The sequence below is a fragment of the Notolabrus celidotus genome, chromosome 3 (genome assembly GCF_009762535.1).
Source record: "Notolabrus celidotus isolate fNotCel1 chromosome 3, fNotCel1.pri, whole genome shotgun sequence".
In the NCBI taxonomy this organism is placed as follows: Eukaryota; Metazoa; Chordata; class Actinopteri; order Labriformes; family Labridae; genus Notolabrus; species Notolabrus celidotus.
Window position 1 is genome coordinate 27,326,451 of NC_048274.1, and position 16,309 is coordinate 27,342,759.

Genomic DNA, 16,309 nt, shown 5'->3' on the forward strand with positions numbered 1-16,309 from the left:
CTCACATTCATGCAGACATCACATAAAGTAAGTGTCGGTCAAGCCCACCTTATCAGCAAAGTGTTGGATGATGAAGGCGCGGTTGGACATGCGTGGCTTCTCGAAGAGGGAGCAGGTCTTCAGGTGGGTGTTGTAGAGTTTCTGAGCCCATGAGTCATCTGAACCTTTGGGCATCTGGAACAAGACACACAGTATGAGTAAGAAAATATTTAACCATCTGTCTGTACACACACACTGAGAGAGAGGAGACATGTACATTTGAAGTACTTAAATGGATCATTGGGTAAGACAATTACACCTTAACCCTCCTGTTATGTTGTGGGTCAAATTGACCCTTTTTAAAGTCTATTTTAGGTAATATATGCCTTTCAAACCAGCTAAATGCAGCATAAAAATATGGGCAGCATGTGACCGATGAGGTTTCATGTTAATTCATCAACATCACTTCATTACATTATTTTTTTTTTAAATAAAAAGTTATCCTCATTGAACCATGATCTGTGAGAATTAAAGAACACCAATGGACTAAATATTGAATTGAATGGTTAGTAATGGAGTTAGAAAATTAGATTTAAAAAGGTGTGTTTAGGGATTTTTTGGGTTCCGAAACTTTTGGATAAATGAATATGCCCGGGTCAAATTGACCCAGGAACATTGTTGCTGTTCAAGAGAAATGAACATAACAGGAGAGTTAAAAGTGATGCATTACTCTGATCACACAGGGAACAAGGGAACACTGTTTCATATCTCTCTACCAAGAAGCCATTATGAGTTTTAGTCACTTTGCAGTAATGTTAGCAATGTGGACCACCTTAAATGTCAACAGCTCGTAAAACGACGAAGGAGTGGTGAAGAGAATTGAGTAAGGTGCAGATGTGTCAGACAGAAGCACCGTCTTTACTCGACAAAGGCGGTAAAGTTTGTGTGATGAGTAGGCCAGTAACCAGAATATATTTCTGATTACTTTTATTTCTTTTTCATTATTTCAATGTTATATTTTTGCGTATTTTTGCTTTTATATATATTTTTTTATTGATAGGACAGCTGCAGAGAGACAGGAAATATGGTACAGAGTAGTAGGGGAATACATGCAGCGAATGGTCGAGACCAGGAGTTGATCCAGCGACCTCTGTAACGAAGACTATAGCCTCTGTACATGGGGCGCACTTAGACTGCTAGGCCACCAGCACCTTTTCTGGTGACTTTTTTATCGTATGAACAACTGGAGCTAAACATTTTTAGATAAAAAGCACCTTGCACTCCTCATCCAGCAGGTCCAGGATGCCCATCTTGGCTTCTATGAGGTTGATGCAGGGCTGATTATCGTAGAAGTCGATTAGAGTCCAGGGGATCTGCTCCTTCATGTACTCCTCCTGCTCCAGCTTGAACACATGCTGCACACACACAAACACAAGCAAACACATAAACACACAGGTTAATAAAATAAAATTATACCATTGCATATCTAAAAACATAATTTAGGATCTAGAATTTAGGACAGAGGCTGCTCACCATGTTGAACTGCTGCTGGAGTTTCTCATTAGCGTAGTTGATGCAGAACTGCTCAAAGCTGTTGATCTCAAATGTCTCAAACCTTTAGAGGAATAACAGAGAAGTCAAACAGCTGGATAATATCTATTATTCAGAATCAAGAACAAACAAAGCAAAGGATATCTGCTGCCTTTGTTTCACATATGACCTAAAATCTTTCACGCCACATTGTACTGAAAGGACGTCACTTTTTCTATTTGCCTCACATAGCAAGGTAACACACAGACGTACCCGTAGATGTCGAGGACCCCGATGAAGGAGTGCTGCTTAATGTTGGTGATCAGGGCTTTGTTAACGTGCTCCACAATCCAGTTGAAGAGTTTGGCGTAGATGTGTTTGGACAGCGCGTCGCGAGCATTGGTGGCCTGAAGGCGAGGGAGGGTCTTGATGTACGTCTCTGTGGCCGTCTTCAGCTTCCTGTGACACAGCCACTGAGTCATGTCCTGGTAGGACACGCCAACCAACTCGCAGAACGCTGTCAGGTGGCGATTATTGGGCTACGAGAAACAAAAGAGATTTGAACCATTAGCAGGAGAAGGACAAGAAGATGGTAGTCAAAGGAAAGATGGATTTCTTAATTTGGAGTCATTAAGAGACAGCAATGTATATGTGTCTCTTTAAAAAATGTGAATTAGTACATACCAGGCTTGTGCAGGAGCCACTTTATCAACTACTAAATTCACTATATATAGAATATTGCACTCTATATTATTTCACCTTTCACATTTTTGAAATGGAAACACTTTGAACCAACTTTCAACAAATACAGAATAAAAAAATTTTGTGAGCCTTGTGAGGTGGAAAAGTCATAGATTCAACATAAATACTCAAATTGTCGTGGGACTATTTCTATAGACTTAATATAGATTAAACTACACATGTGGTTGAATGTTTCAAAACTTTTTTTACACTAAAAAGAAATACAGTCTGTAAAGATAATAAAGTTAAAAAATCGAGGAAAAAACACTTAAAAATCCCATAATTACAGATTTAGATCCCCATCTTTCATGGAGTCTGTTTTAAGATTTCAACAGGACAGTGAATGTTGTCAAGTAAATATTTTCCTCACAGGAATGATGCTGCTGTCCGAGTCTCTGTCTTTTATTTCCACGTTTCCCAGATGAAGAATAGCAGCCAAAACCTGAAACAACCCCATCTGATAGGTCTCATTAATACCTGCAGAGGAAGAACAACATGCAACAAAACACAGACACTGGTTATTGTGAGTCCCATTGACATATTGTCTGCCATGATTAAAATAGCTCCAAAGAGAAAGAAATGGAAGAATATCACATTGAACATCTTCAGCTGTTACTGTACATCCTGTTATCACATGAGTTCTCTTAATGACTATATAAATGAGCATTTCTTTCTATATGTTCTGGTGCTGTATGTTACCGAGCATTGTGAAAGCATGGCGAGTGTTGCTGAGCTCCTTGGTGTCGTCCACACCCTCGATAACGGGGCTGCGGCCCTGCCTGGTGTACACGAAATCGTTTGCACTGCCTGAGAGGAGAAAGAGGGAGAGCAAATGAAATCAGTAAACATGCTGAGTGTGCAGTTTCACATTGTGCAACTTTGGCAAAACTGTTCTATCAGAGCATCCTGCTTTAGAAAACACCTCTTTTTATCACACAGAGCTGTGCTGGAGAGCAATGTGTGCCTGAGTCAACACTTTTAATACCGTTTTTATGACACAAGGTAATACTTCTGAAGTGGCTGTTCAAATCCTATAATGGCTTTGTTGTAGGGTTTAACGATTTTATTACTTACCTTTTACCATAATATTGATTTAAATGTTGCTTTAGTATTCTAGTATAATATTTTTATCAATTTATTCATTAATTATTTTATGTTTATTTATCTACTCAGTTTTATTGGTATTTTTAGCCTTAGTTTTATTTTCAACTCTTATCCTTAGCCTTTTTAAATCTATTTATTTTAACTATTTGTATTCTTAATTTTGATGCTTTAACTCACTTTAATTACACATATTTAATTTTTGGTGTGCATTAGTCTATTTTATTTTATGTTTTTTTAATTTTAATTATTATTATTATTATTATTATTATCAGAAACAGGTCGCTTCCACTCTGTTCCAGAGGAGGAGAGAAAGTGTTCCTTGTGTGATCTGGAGGAAGTTGAAAATGAAATGCACTTTTTATTCTACTGTCCTTCATATCATATCGTGCTTCCTTTTCAACAAAATATCAGAAAACTGTCCTGATTTGTTTTGCATGTCCGATGAAGATCGACTTCAGTTCCTGTTTACTCACAAAGTGTTTCAGTTTGCTCAGTTTGTGTTAAATGCTGTTCAGCAGCGTAGGAGCACACTCTATGTCTGATTTAGTTGTCACTGCCAAATGTCTGAAGTGTACCTCTGTGCTTTTTAATTACTTTAGGTCATTGTTGGATATGTGCAGTATTGTAACTGCTCTTCTTTCTTCTATTTTTCTTTTTCTTCTTATGTTGTTGCTCCTATTTTGTTTTGTTTTGTAGTGTCTTGTAAGTCCGTATGGGCTGGGCACCTTAAGGTGCACGACACGATGAATAATAAATAAACTAAACTAAACTAAACTAAAACTAAATTATAATTGTTATTATTATTATTATTATTATTATTATTATCATTATTATTATTATTGTCCCCTAATATGTCTTGCCATTGTTTTGTTTCTGCTTCTTTCTTGTTTTTCAATCGCTTTAAAGCACTTTGGGTTGCATTTGATTTGTATGAAAGGTGTTCTATAAATAAAGCTTAAAGGATTTGTTATGCTAATGTAGGACTGTCAATTAAACTAAGCATATGCATCATAGTGGCCAAAGAAAATAACTTGTAAACAATGCATTTAAGAGAATAAATCACTTCGATGTTCCAAAAGACAGGAAATAAAACAGCTCCTTGTTTTCTAGAAGTGTAACTCCAGGTAACTTATGATGACTTATGTAAGTATGGTTGGTAACGGCACATACAGGAAATCAAGTTCTCATTAAAATGATGTGAATTCTGTAAAAAGTCAGGACAGCATAGAGAGCGCCTGACACCGTGAGCTGCTTTTACAGACTGATCAGGGTTTCTGTGTAAGAACGCTGTTAGTTTAACTTTCACACAATCAGAGTCTTTATTCACACTTTACACTGAATTAAGGCATGGCCTGTTGCCTGGCAACAAGGGAAATTGAGATGACTGTGACAACCGTTCTATTAAGTACTCCAGGAAGTCAGCTGTGTCTGTGTGTGTGTGTGTTTGTGTGTGTGTGTGTGTGTGTCATGACTGAATGAGCAGGTGCAGGTCCACAGTAGGAAAGCTCTGCATGAGAGCCTTTTTGTGCCAATGTGTGAATGAGTTCAGATCTGATATCTGGCAGAGCTCTTCAGACACCTCGAGGACGTGTTTTTTGTGTGTGGAGGGGTGAAATGTTTTAGAAGTGTGGGGCTGTGGGCTGGGTCAGTGCAGAATCAGTTCCAGTAGATGCTGCAGTATATAATGAAAAATAATTTATTCATTTAAGTAGGCCTGACATAATGATATACTCAGTCATACCCTGTAGATGAGCCTCACTCAGAGGAAAGAAAACTAACCTAAGAGACGGCAGTGCAGGATCATTGTTAACCAAGCAAATTATATGATTCTCGACCCCCAAAACAACTTCAAATATCGGAGTTCACATATAAAAATGCAGAAATAAAATTAAAAAGGAGATACATCTTCTACTAAGGAATGTGTTTCTAATGGTGATCATTACTGTTCCAAATTATCTGCATTTGTCCATACACCAGCCTGACTGTGTGGCTTCTTCCATTAAAATTGAAACCAATGTGACTTATCCTCAGCTGGCCTTAGCTTTTTGAATTCAGTACCCCAAAATATTTGATCTAAATAGCTGGTTAATTGAAATGAAGGATGGACACTGAATAAATTCTTCCTTCCAGCACAGCCCTCTACATCCTCACAATTAGCTCCAAACTGTTTCTGCAGGAATTTACTGTGATTCTTAATGCTGCTGCATCTATTCTTAATTTAAAATCTTCAGTGTGTTCTCTCAACCCTCCTGTGTTCATGTCTGCACCGGCGCGTCAAAATGACGTATGCTATTCACGATCCCGTGGCAGGAAGACACAACTTTGATTAGTCATCATTCCAACTTCAGTGTAAAGTCCGGACTTTGAGGGACATATCAATTATTAATTGTGTTGATTGACAACATGATCACGGAGTTACATCAGTTTTGTTTCGTCACGTTGGTTGCGCGTTTGGTGCGTGTTTTGTGTGCGTTTTGTGTGCGTTTGATGTGTGTTTAGTGCATTTAATGTCAATAGTTGTAAATATCTTTGTTGTTTACTAAATTTGAACATATATTTTTTTAAATTTACAAGTAATATTTGCATTCTATGTTTTAAAAATGGTTTATAAAACATGTTTATGGTTTTCACAGTTAAAAATCTAACTTTTTCCTATTTGGATTTTATGTTTTTTGTATTAATACTTTATATCAAAATTAAAAAATACCTGCATAGTCATACTTCTGGGGTTGTGCTGAAAAAAAATTACACCAAAAAAGGCAAGGAAAACTGCTTTTAAGGGGAAATATAAAAGTAAAATCAAAATGAGTCAAAAATGGCCGACTGTACCCTAGACCCCATATGGTTAATTCATTTATTTCCTTATTTTTTTGAACGCTTAAATCTTATTTCCTTTTTTTCCCTTTTACACAACAAAAGAAAGAAAAAACAAACAAACATTAACATCATTGCCGGTCTTTGTAATATTCACAATTCTAGATAACTTCCTCAGTCATAGGATTTGTAAAGCATGTTTGTGAACTTTAAGTTTTGCCTCATTATCATAGAATACAATAAGATGGAGGTCAACAATGTTTAGCAGTAAGGAGGAGGGGAGTAGCCACCATTCAGACTTTCTATTCTGAAAAATATAGTTTCCATTTTTCCCACCTTGTAATGTACAAATGTCTTCTTAATCTGAGCAGGAAAGTATTTTTTTTCCATCTCGTGAATTTCTTTGATGATTTCTAACCAATTTTGTGCTGTGGGTGGATCTGCCTGGAACCATTTACTGGTGATAGCTTTTTTTTTAGCAGCGATAATAAATATTTTCAAGAGATATTTAGTGTCTCCTGTTATGTCACATTTATTTCCTTCTTTAATGCTTTAAAGTTTCCTGCAGTTTCAATGTGGGATTCTCTGATTTCTCAGAAGAGTCTCAAGATGCCTTCCACACCTGCAGCAGGTGGAGTTCTCTCAGGTGGATTGTTTGCACTGCGTTCTGCCTGCTTCTGTTATTCTTTCTGGCTTAGTCACACCAACATTTCTCTTCTTTTTTTCCCCCATAAAATGTACTGTGAAGTAACTTCCTTGACAAGCCTCCTCAAAATGTGTGATTGTGTTGTATTAAAATGCTGCAACGTCATGGACAGCCATCTTGGATCTGAGATTTCGAGTAACTGAATGTATTTTGTATGTGTTTCTTTTTAGTCCTATCTGACCTTATCTTAAATCTATAACGCCTGATGATCATAAAATAGCTTTTACACTCTTGTTAAAAGCAAGAAGCTTCTGCAACTTAGTCATAAACTCATGGGGGGTGGACGTTTAGATAAATCAGTGAAACTTGATTTATTTATTGTCTGGGTGAGCAATGACTCATTGAAATGATGAATATTCAGTTCCCCTGCTATTTGAAGCCACTGCAGATGACAAAATACTCATACTTGTAACTTATATAAAGTTATGATGTTTCTAATACAGCCAGTTAGTGTTGTGTATCCAGTGCTGTTTTTAAATGATGTAGCTAACGTATGAACCTATTTAACACGTCTTTAGGTCAGACAAAACGCTGAGCTGTTCCTTCTCTGAAACACAGGGAGGAAATTTAAAGCTACTCTTTTTGTAATTGCTTATTGTGAGAATGTAAAGTTACAGGATTGGTCACCTGTGTGTGTGTGTGTGTGTGTGTGTGTGTGTGTGTGTGTGTGTGTGTGTGTGTGTGTGTGTGTGTGTGTGTGTGTGTGTGTGTGCAAAAGTGTGACTTACTCAGCCTCAGAGTCTTGAACTCAGGCAGATGAGATGAAGCACAGAGCTGATAGAAGACATGATAATTCCTTTCCTCATCCGCCTGAAAGAAAGCATGAAGACATTTAAAGAATGAAGGAAATGCAACATGTAGTATGCCTTTAAAAGTGTTTGCTCTAATACATCACATGAATGGTTGTAATCTGTTCATATACAGTACTGTACAAGTACTGTGCTGTACTTATTTTATCCTCCATTCATGCATACAAAAATCAGCTGTGTCTGTATACACACATGATCATGCGTGCTTTATAATTATACCGTGGAAGAGATTAACATCTGCAAGCTCCACTGCAGAGGTTAGTGATAATGTTTGTTGCTTAAGGGCATTTCAACATATATGATTGAGCACAGACGTGTCACACCTGTAGATATTTTATAAAGCCCATGATGGGCCACTACGTGATACATTTCAGAGTGAACAACAGAGGTGCAATTTATTAGTTATCTGAGGATCCCTTTTTTATATTTATATTTTATATTTTATTTTTACTTTTATTGTATGTGAAGCGACTTTGAGTATTAAAAAAAGCGCTATATAAATCCTATGAATTATTTTTATTATTATTATTATTATTATTAATATTATTATTATTAGTATTATTATCATTATTATTATTGTTATTTTTATTATTATTATTATTATTATTATTATTGTGGGCAATGTATGGGGTATTGAGGCAATGATGTGGTGTTTTATGGTATAGTATTATACTGACCTCTTGTGAACGTCAATAGATGATACAACTGGTCAATAACGGCATATCCACACACATCATGAGCTAATTAGCTACAACTTAAACAGCAGTGTGCTGTTTTACAACTACCTGTGTCCGACATATCGGCTGCTTCACCCTCACACACCTTCAGATGGGTGTTACTGAGGGTCAAGCATGTGAAGAATGTGAGGAGGAAAAGTGTTCACGCTTCTCTGCCAACATCCTCATTCCTCAACAGTGTTGTCTGTGACAGCAGTGTGTGTGTGTGTGTGTGTGTGTGTGTGTGTGTGTGTGTGTGTGTGTGTGTGTGTGCTTGCGTGTGTGTGCACTCATGCGCATGTGTGTGGAGAATTATAACATCCCTTTTCTTTATCTGAAAAACTGCCTCACTGGCCCCACCGAGGAGGGAATACACTTGCTGAATATACAATAAAGTTATATAAGAGAACAAGTGAGTCAACTCTATCTGAATAGAATCTAGATTTGAGCTGTCATGCTTGTTAAACATGCACCGATTTGACTTCTCAGAGTCTTTGCAGCGCTTTAAAGAGAGAAAGAAAAAGGATTCAGGCAGAAGAGGAAACAAGGTAAACCATTATTCAGAGGAGTGATCTTTTTCACACTCGAGAGGAGGGAAGAGGAGTGCTGTGCTGTAACACAGTGTGACAGATGGATTGTTTGTTGATTTCTGACTTTGTTTCCTCGTCTTTGAGATTGTGGAGAAGGAAGCTCCTGAGGACACAAGGGCCAGACTGACTGTTAGTATTGTATGAGTTATATTTAACAAGTTTCACTAAACTGGCTGCTGAGGTGTGGGCGTGTGTGATTCCCGTGTGACTGGTTGACTAGACTTTGTCATACTTGTGAGGACCTCATGCATGAGAAAAGCACTGAAATGTCTGATTGTAAGCTTTACTGCTGAGTAAGTGAGAGTCACTGTTCACAAAGAAGTTTAGTACTAGTCAGAGTTAGGAAGGTTAAACCTGTCAACTGTTTATGGATTACTTTTGGCATTTCTCCCTGTATTTGATATTGATAATGAAAAGAAGGGGTCATGCTGGAATCAAACCGGAATAACAGTTATGTAATTGTACTTTTACTTGAAGGTAATTTCCTTTTAACACTTAAAAGTAGAACGTTATCTGCTTCCAGTTAAAAAATACCCCACAGCACTGTTTTGAAAAGTCTTATATATACATAATAAACTTTAATATTTGTATTTCTCTTCTCTTGGCAAAAGCCCACAGACGTTGGCTGTTAGACAATTATTCCGCTGCTAGCCAACAAACTCCTGAATGTGTCACATTAAGGCTGTAATACATACTGTAAATACATACATCAGGGCTGACTCATAAAACACCTCTAGTGTGAAGGAAGCAGGCTACAGTAGACAGTTCAGAGCAAATCATTCAAGAAATCAAAAAAAGTCAGACTGTCAGATCAGCTAAAGATCTCCAGTATCATGAACAACACATTTAAGAAACCGATCGAGGACACTCCAGCAGGGTTAAATTGTGCAATACAGGACTCTGGTAATGTGACTCAAGACACAACAATACCACCGTGACTTCAGTCTGTGCTTTTTCAACCTCCACAAGAGTAGACACAGCTGTTACAATATGTTATGTTGACTTTTTGTATGTATATGTGGTGGACATGTGAAGTACACCTCTGAGCGATAGCTCAATCTTAAATATGTTCACCTGAAACACCACTCGAGATTTCTCCAGCAGATATGTCCTCATGTTGGCACCGATGATACGGTAGCGGGTGTCGAAGCCGATCTCGATGTACTTCCCAAAGCGACTGCTGTTGTCATTTCGGGTGGTCTTTGCATTTCCTATGGCCTGAGTGACAAAAGACAACATAAAGACAGATACAACATTGTTATGATTAGGAAAAGGGAAACGATCACAGAAACTAATAAAATAATACAGTTAGTCATGCAGGCATACAGTGGTACCTCTAAATCACTAATTTCAAACTCTACCAGGGGATTGAAGAGGAAGTACCACACACCATTTTAAAGAGAGATGGGGAAAAGAATGCAATGATAAAATAACTGAACAGATAATGGGAAAACATATTTCAAAACACCTTTTCCACTTCTTGTTCTGTGTATTGGCGTAAATTTGGTTGGAAGAATCTTGTTTCATTACTCCTAAAATGGGAAAATATTCTACACTAGAAGTCATTCATGTTGGAGGAACCGTGGGAGTGAAGGAGCGGATCACCACCATATTTTTTGGAACTGTCCAAAATTACTCCAATTTTGGTGAAATATTTCAAATATTATGAAACAAATTCTGGGATTGTCAATTTCATTAACTTTGTTTTTTCTTTACTTGGGTGACCTCACTAAACTCCCAGATGACTTAACAGGAGACACCAAATATCTCTTAAAAATATTTGTTATTGCTGCTTTTGTGGTTTTTGTTTTTGCTTAAATTGAAAAAATGGAAATAAAATCTTAGTGATAAAAAAACCCAACATTGTTATGATGACTTTGTTTAAATTTAAGAACAGAAGGTGAAGTAGAAGCATATTTGGATTTGTGGTAATTGACTTCACATCTATGGTGCACTGACAGTTGTTCTGACTGTCACACAAAATACCACGATCAGATATTAATGACTACAGTGAAAAAACAAGTACAAGCAGGCAATAGTGCTTTCAATTAAATCCAAATAAACACATTCTGGGTTTAAAGGTGTGCTTATTTGGTCCACTGCAGGGATTTAGACCTGCAGACTGATACCAGTCTCATGTCTGTGTAGAGAACATTCAGCTAACTAAATCAACGGGTTAGCTAAAATAGAATAGAAAAGCCAGAAGTGGATCCGTCCAAAGGGGTAAATTGGTCCCCATGTTAACTCTGCTAAACTGCAAAGTGTTTTAAGATGATCTTTTTTTGTTGTTGAATGAAACAAACTGGAAACAAATGTAGATTAATATTTGGCGTATAGAGAATCAGGCTAGCTCTTTCTTGCAGTTTCCTTTCTTATAACAAGCTATGTCATTCCTCTTCATGTAACAGACATGCGTGAAATCAATCTTCCCCTCAGTTCTCAGTCTGTCAATCTAAATTTCAAAGCACTGAACACCTGATTCTAAAAAAAGCACACTCTTCAACCCGTTCATTTGGCTTAGGACCGGAAAAAACAGGCCATTTGTGGTTGGTCAACACCTGACAGATGAGTCGTATGTTTTAATGGTCTTTAGTCTCTGCACAGACAGAAGTTGGATAAGTGGATGAGAATTTCCTGCTGAGCAACTTTTCAAATCATCTGCAGTCAGCAGCCTCAGTTCAATAAACAGCATTGATCAATGACCCTACAAGGAATTGTCAGCAGGCGGGCGGGGCTACAAACACACACACCCACAAACGCATACACACAACCAAGCAGAGTTCGATAGGGTGTGAGCACAGAGGGTTCTTGCTGAGTTAAGGCCAAACACACAGTCTTTCACTGCAGACAAGGACTCTTTCAGCGGTGCAGGTATTAAAATCTCTTCCTGCTTCAGCTAAACACATTTAAACACTCTCCCTTCTCACGCGCGCGCACACACACACACACACACACACACACACACACACACACACACACACACACACACACACACACACACACACACACACACACACACACACACACACACACACACACACACACACACACACACACACACAGGTTTTCTCAGTTTCAAAAACGGCTGATGCAACCATCTACTCCGTATCCCATCTCAGAGGCTAAAGTGACATCACTGCAATGATATAAAGCTTTCTATTCATCCTGTCAGCTCGTCTCGGATTGGCTGGAGGTGAGAGTGTTGGCTGGGAGGACGAGAGTGATGCTAGAGGAACGGTGGGAGAGGAAAGACAGGGTGGGGGATGGCAGGAGGTTGAGGAGAGAAAAAGAGGAGGAGGAGGGTTGAGGGGGGTGGTAGCGGCATATGGGCACAGGAGAGCTCTCCAACCCCCCTGTCTTTATGACTCTACAGGAGGAAATACATAACACACACACAGTTAAGCATAAGAGCTGTGTTTTCACAGCAGAGTACAGCTTGAGGCCAGAAAGACACATAGTGGGGAGGAGAAACTGGAGGGAAATGTCAGTGGAGGGGGAAGTAGATGAATACGTCAATAGGAAGAGAAGAAGGACAAGATGAAAGACATTCAGCTGATATTATTCACAAAGAAGTCTGGGACTTTATTTTGAAGGAGCTGGTTTTAGAAAACTCATCTCTATGTCAAAACTGATAGAAAAGAATACCCAAGACTTTCACTTAAATTCCCAGCTACCTTCTAACGTTCTGCATCCAGTCTTTCAAATTATGAGAACATTTTAAAAATAAGTATTCATCTTTTCATATTTCAATAGATCAAAAAACCGTCCGTCCTCACCTCCATGATGGGGTTGGAAGCCAGCACTTTATGCTCCACGTTGGCCTCACTGGCAGAGCCGCTGACTGTAGCAAAGTATCTCATGGCATATTTGGCCGAAACAGTTTTCCCTGCTCCAGACTCCCCGCTCACAATGATCGACTGGTTCCTCTCATCCCTGAGAAATGCAACAAAAACAAAAGTGTTGATTTAGTGATGAAAATAAAGATCATGCTGAACTTAAAGGTTTGACTGTGATGTGCTCTGATCCTGAAAAGTTTGACAATTAGATTTGGAGTCACACAAAACCAGGCTGAAGCCCTTCATAGCTAGACAGTGTCAGAAACTGTCATCAACAAATATCACAGTTCTCAGAAACAGAGCAGGTGTTAACACAGCTTTTGAACCCCTGTGTTCTTAAGCATGCTTTAATATCCCTGCAGGCTGCCCTCCTTGTTAACTCTTGAAGTGAGATCAAATCCTGTAATCACACTGCCATCCTCCTTCTCTGCAGCCTTCATATAGGATCATTCCACTGCAGCTCTCAAAGCTGACTCTGTTTTAGTTGTATTGTTGGAATTACTTATATTTCTTACTATCTACTGTTTTTGAGGGTTCGTCTTATCTGGGGTTTCACTGTATTCAAATATTAAGCTGCGTTGTTGCACTAAGTCCTTCCAGCTTTCTAGGAACCCAAACAGGAATGATTCCTTTTTATCTTATTCAACTTTATCATGTGAAATCAATTTGTGTTTTATTAAGACACACCGCTCACATTGGATTACAACCCCTTGTTGATGGGGTTTGTACAGATTTGACTGCTTTAAAACCACTGGATTTTTTGAAGGTATATCATTAATTTACTAACTTGTCATTTCTCTAAAATCTCATCAGAACCACATATGAAGTATTACAGATTGTCTCTAAATTCAGGCAAATGACAGGAGACTTTTGCTGTTTGCCAATTGAGACAAGACTACATGTTTATTGCCTATAAGTAGAGCTGGGCGATATTGAAAATTATCCCACCACAATAAAATATTTCATATCAGTCGGTATCGATAATTATCACGATAAATATCAAATCATTATTTCATTTAAATTTAAAGGAAACATTTTGGTCTGTTACTGCTGTGTTTACATTTGACTCCAAGGTCTTTAAGCCCCGCCTACCTCTCACCCTGCAACATGATTGGCCGTCTTCTTCTGTCTAATGTTGGGTGTCAACTAGTGTTTAAGGCTCATTAGCGCCTCCCTTTCCAGTGGTTGGGGGGGTATATTGCAGGTTTATTTATATTGAATTTTATTGAACATTTGTTATATTTATTTTGAGAAAAATTATATCAAGATAATTATCGTTATCGAATTATCACCCAGCCCTACCTATAAGTCACACTATTTTTAATAAGAAAGCTTTTACAATTCATGAACATTTTTATAATAATAAAAGGTCATTTATGTTCATCTCTTCTTTTATCTTACATGTTCAGGCCCTGTGTTTGATATATACAGTACCTATATATTTCTGCTCTTTTGGCTTCTTTCTTTCACTTGTCAAAAACTTTACTGCCATTATAGTCTAATGTTAAGATAAATATCATGAATGCATACTTGAATAATGACAACAAATACAATTTATTTTGTAGCCCTATGCTGCATTTAAGGGCCCTCATACATGCAACCTCACCTAAGAACACACTAAAGCAGTGTGGGGAAGAAGGAGGGATTTTTGATTATGCTGCTGATCGTGCTGATTTATTTTCTCATGTTAGCTCCATGTGTTTGTTGTTGTCACAGAGTTGTTAATGAGATCTACTTGTCTTCACCTGCAGAGAGGAGCAGCGTGTTTATGTTTGATTACAGACTGACAGAAATATCGAGACCACCAAGAGCCTATTTCTGTCTCAGCTTTGACCTACAAACGCCGCTGTGAGAGGGAGGGCTGAGCAACAGGACTAGAACCAAGGCTACTCAGGTAACACACACACAAACACACACACAAACCTGGCCATCTGTTTGTACGCCTCCTCTGCCACAGCAAAGATATGTGGGTCCATGTCTCCCATGTTCTGACCGCTGTAGGCATTGATGATGTCGGTGCCATATATCGGCAGCGTCTCATATGGGTTGATCGCCACCAGGACGATTCCTGCAACAGAGGAGGAAAGTATGAGCACGCCTACAGCCAAGCTAGACGACTTAATCAGAGTAAATGCAAAGAGTTGTAATTCACAGAGTTTGCAGAGCAGTTTCTTTACCGACTAAAATCTCAAAGCTTGTTGTGTCCTCAGTTACTTCAAAATTAACTAAACATCGTAGGAGAGATCTTCAAGGCTCCAGGCAGTTTACTTTATTAAACCTTCATATCGGTGTCTCGTAGTATTAATACTTTTCCAAGTAATGAGTAGCATAAGGACTCACATTTCCATTATTTTAATTATATTATAGTTTTAATACAAGTAATTTTGAATTACTGCATTGACAGAAAACCATTTGATTTAGTCCAAAATAGATTGTCCTGTGATAACATGTTTGCTCTGCAGGACAGAAAGCTTTAAGGCAACACTTAACTTAGAACGAGGAAGAAGGAGAAGACACCTGATTTTGCTTTCAGTGGGTGAAAGTATTGTCATTGTTTTGAGTTAGTCTTGGTTAGAGAGGCAAAGAATGTGGTTCTGCTTTCAACTAGAAGAAAAACACATCTAACTTATTGAAGTAGAACTTGATGGAAAAGAAGTTTAGAAATGTAAGTAAGCATATTTGAAACCAGAGAAGTAAAGTCATCATTTTACATCTTATGAGGTAATTGGTACAATCCAATGAATTACATTTACAGATTAGTTTGCCTTATGCTGGTGTCTATGGTTCAAACACAATGTGACATTTCCTGTTTTTTCAGTTGAAGCAAAAAACTTTGAAATATAAATAAACAAAAAAATCAAAGAGGTTATTAAAGGTCACGTATATCAAAGTAGTGCCTTCCTAAAATGCTATATCACTGCACACTCTGAAACAATGTTCAGCTGATAAACAGCATGCAAAGAGGAAAATCAGTTTCATCCAAGTATGTCAAGAAAAGAGTATGACTTTAACTCTCCTTCACCATTCATTCACTTTTTGACCTAACACAGCATAACAACTCTTTTTTCACACGACCATTCCTTCAATGTACACAACAGGAAAGTATAACTATACAAGAGCAGTTATAGTACACAGTGGTGCTTCATTAGACAGTTAATAAGTCGCCTACCGCAGTAAGTGTAGATGAGCTTGGAGTCCGAGAAGCGGACTTTGAGGTTGTGCAGCACGGCCGGCTCGTGGAGGTAGCTGAGCGCTGTGAGGTCATTCTCACCCACCAGGATGTCGGGGTTTCGTAGGTAAGGCAGGTTCTTCGTCTTGGGGTCCAATTTGTGCTCAAGGCCCTGAAGACCAAACATGTAGAGTTATAACAGAGAGGCAGCTTATTACTTTGTGCATAGCATGTGGATGATGCAAATCTGATTAAGACCCAACCACTTATTCATTTACAAGTATTCATGTTAAGAGGATGCTACCAATCAATGGC

General features: G+C 38.2%; 1 protein-coding gene across 5 annotated transcripts in view; it reads right to left on the reverse strand.

The window, feature by feature from the left end:
• The window catches only part of myo5aa (myosin VAa), a 70,399-nt gene that overhangs the window by 26,631 nt on the left and 27,459 nt on the right, over positions 1-16,309 (reverse strand). For all 5 annotated transcript variants that reach the window (XM_034680172.1, XM_034680170.1, XM_034680171.1 and 2 more), the window contains exons 3-13: positions 15,995-16,166; positions 14,749-14,893; positions 12,766-12,922; positions 10,064-10,207; positions 7,603-7,684; positions 2,950-3,057; positions 2,621-2,727; positions 1,783-2,048; positions 1,513-1,594; positions 1,254-1,394; positions 49-174 (exon numbers count right to left, since the gene is read on the reverse strand). In XM_034680172.1, coding sequence (XP_034536063.1) covers positions 49-174; positions 1,254-1,394; positions 1,513-1,594; positions 1,783-2,048; positions 2,621-2,727; positions 2,950-3,057; positions 7,603-7,684; positions 10,064-10,207; positions 12,766-12,922; positions 14,749-14,893; positions 15,995-16,166 — 1,530 coding nt within the window. The remainder of the gene's footprint in view (positions 1-48; positions 175-1,253; positions 1,395-1,512; positions 1,595-1,782; positions 2,049-2,620; positions 2,728-2,949; positions 3,058-7,602; positions 7,685-10,063; positions 10,208-12,765; positions 12,923-14,748; positions 14,894-15,994; positions 16,167-16,309) is intronic.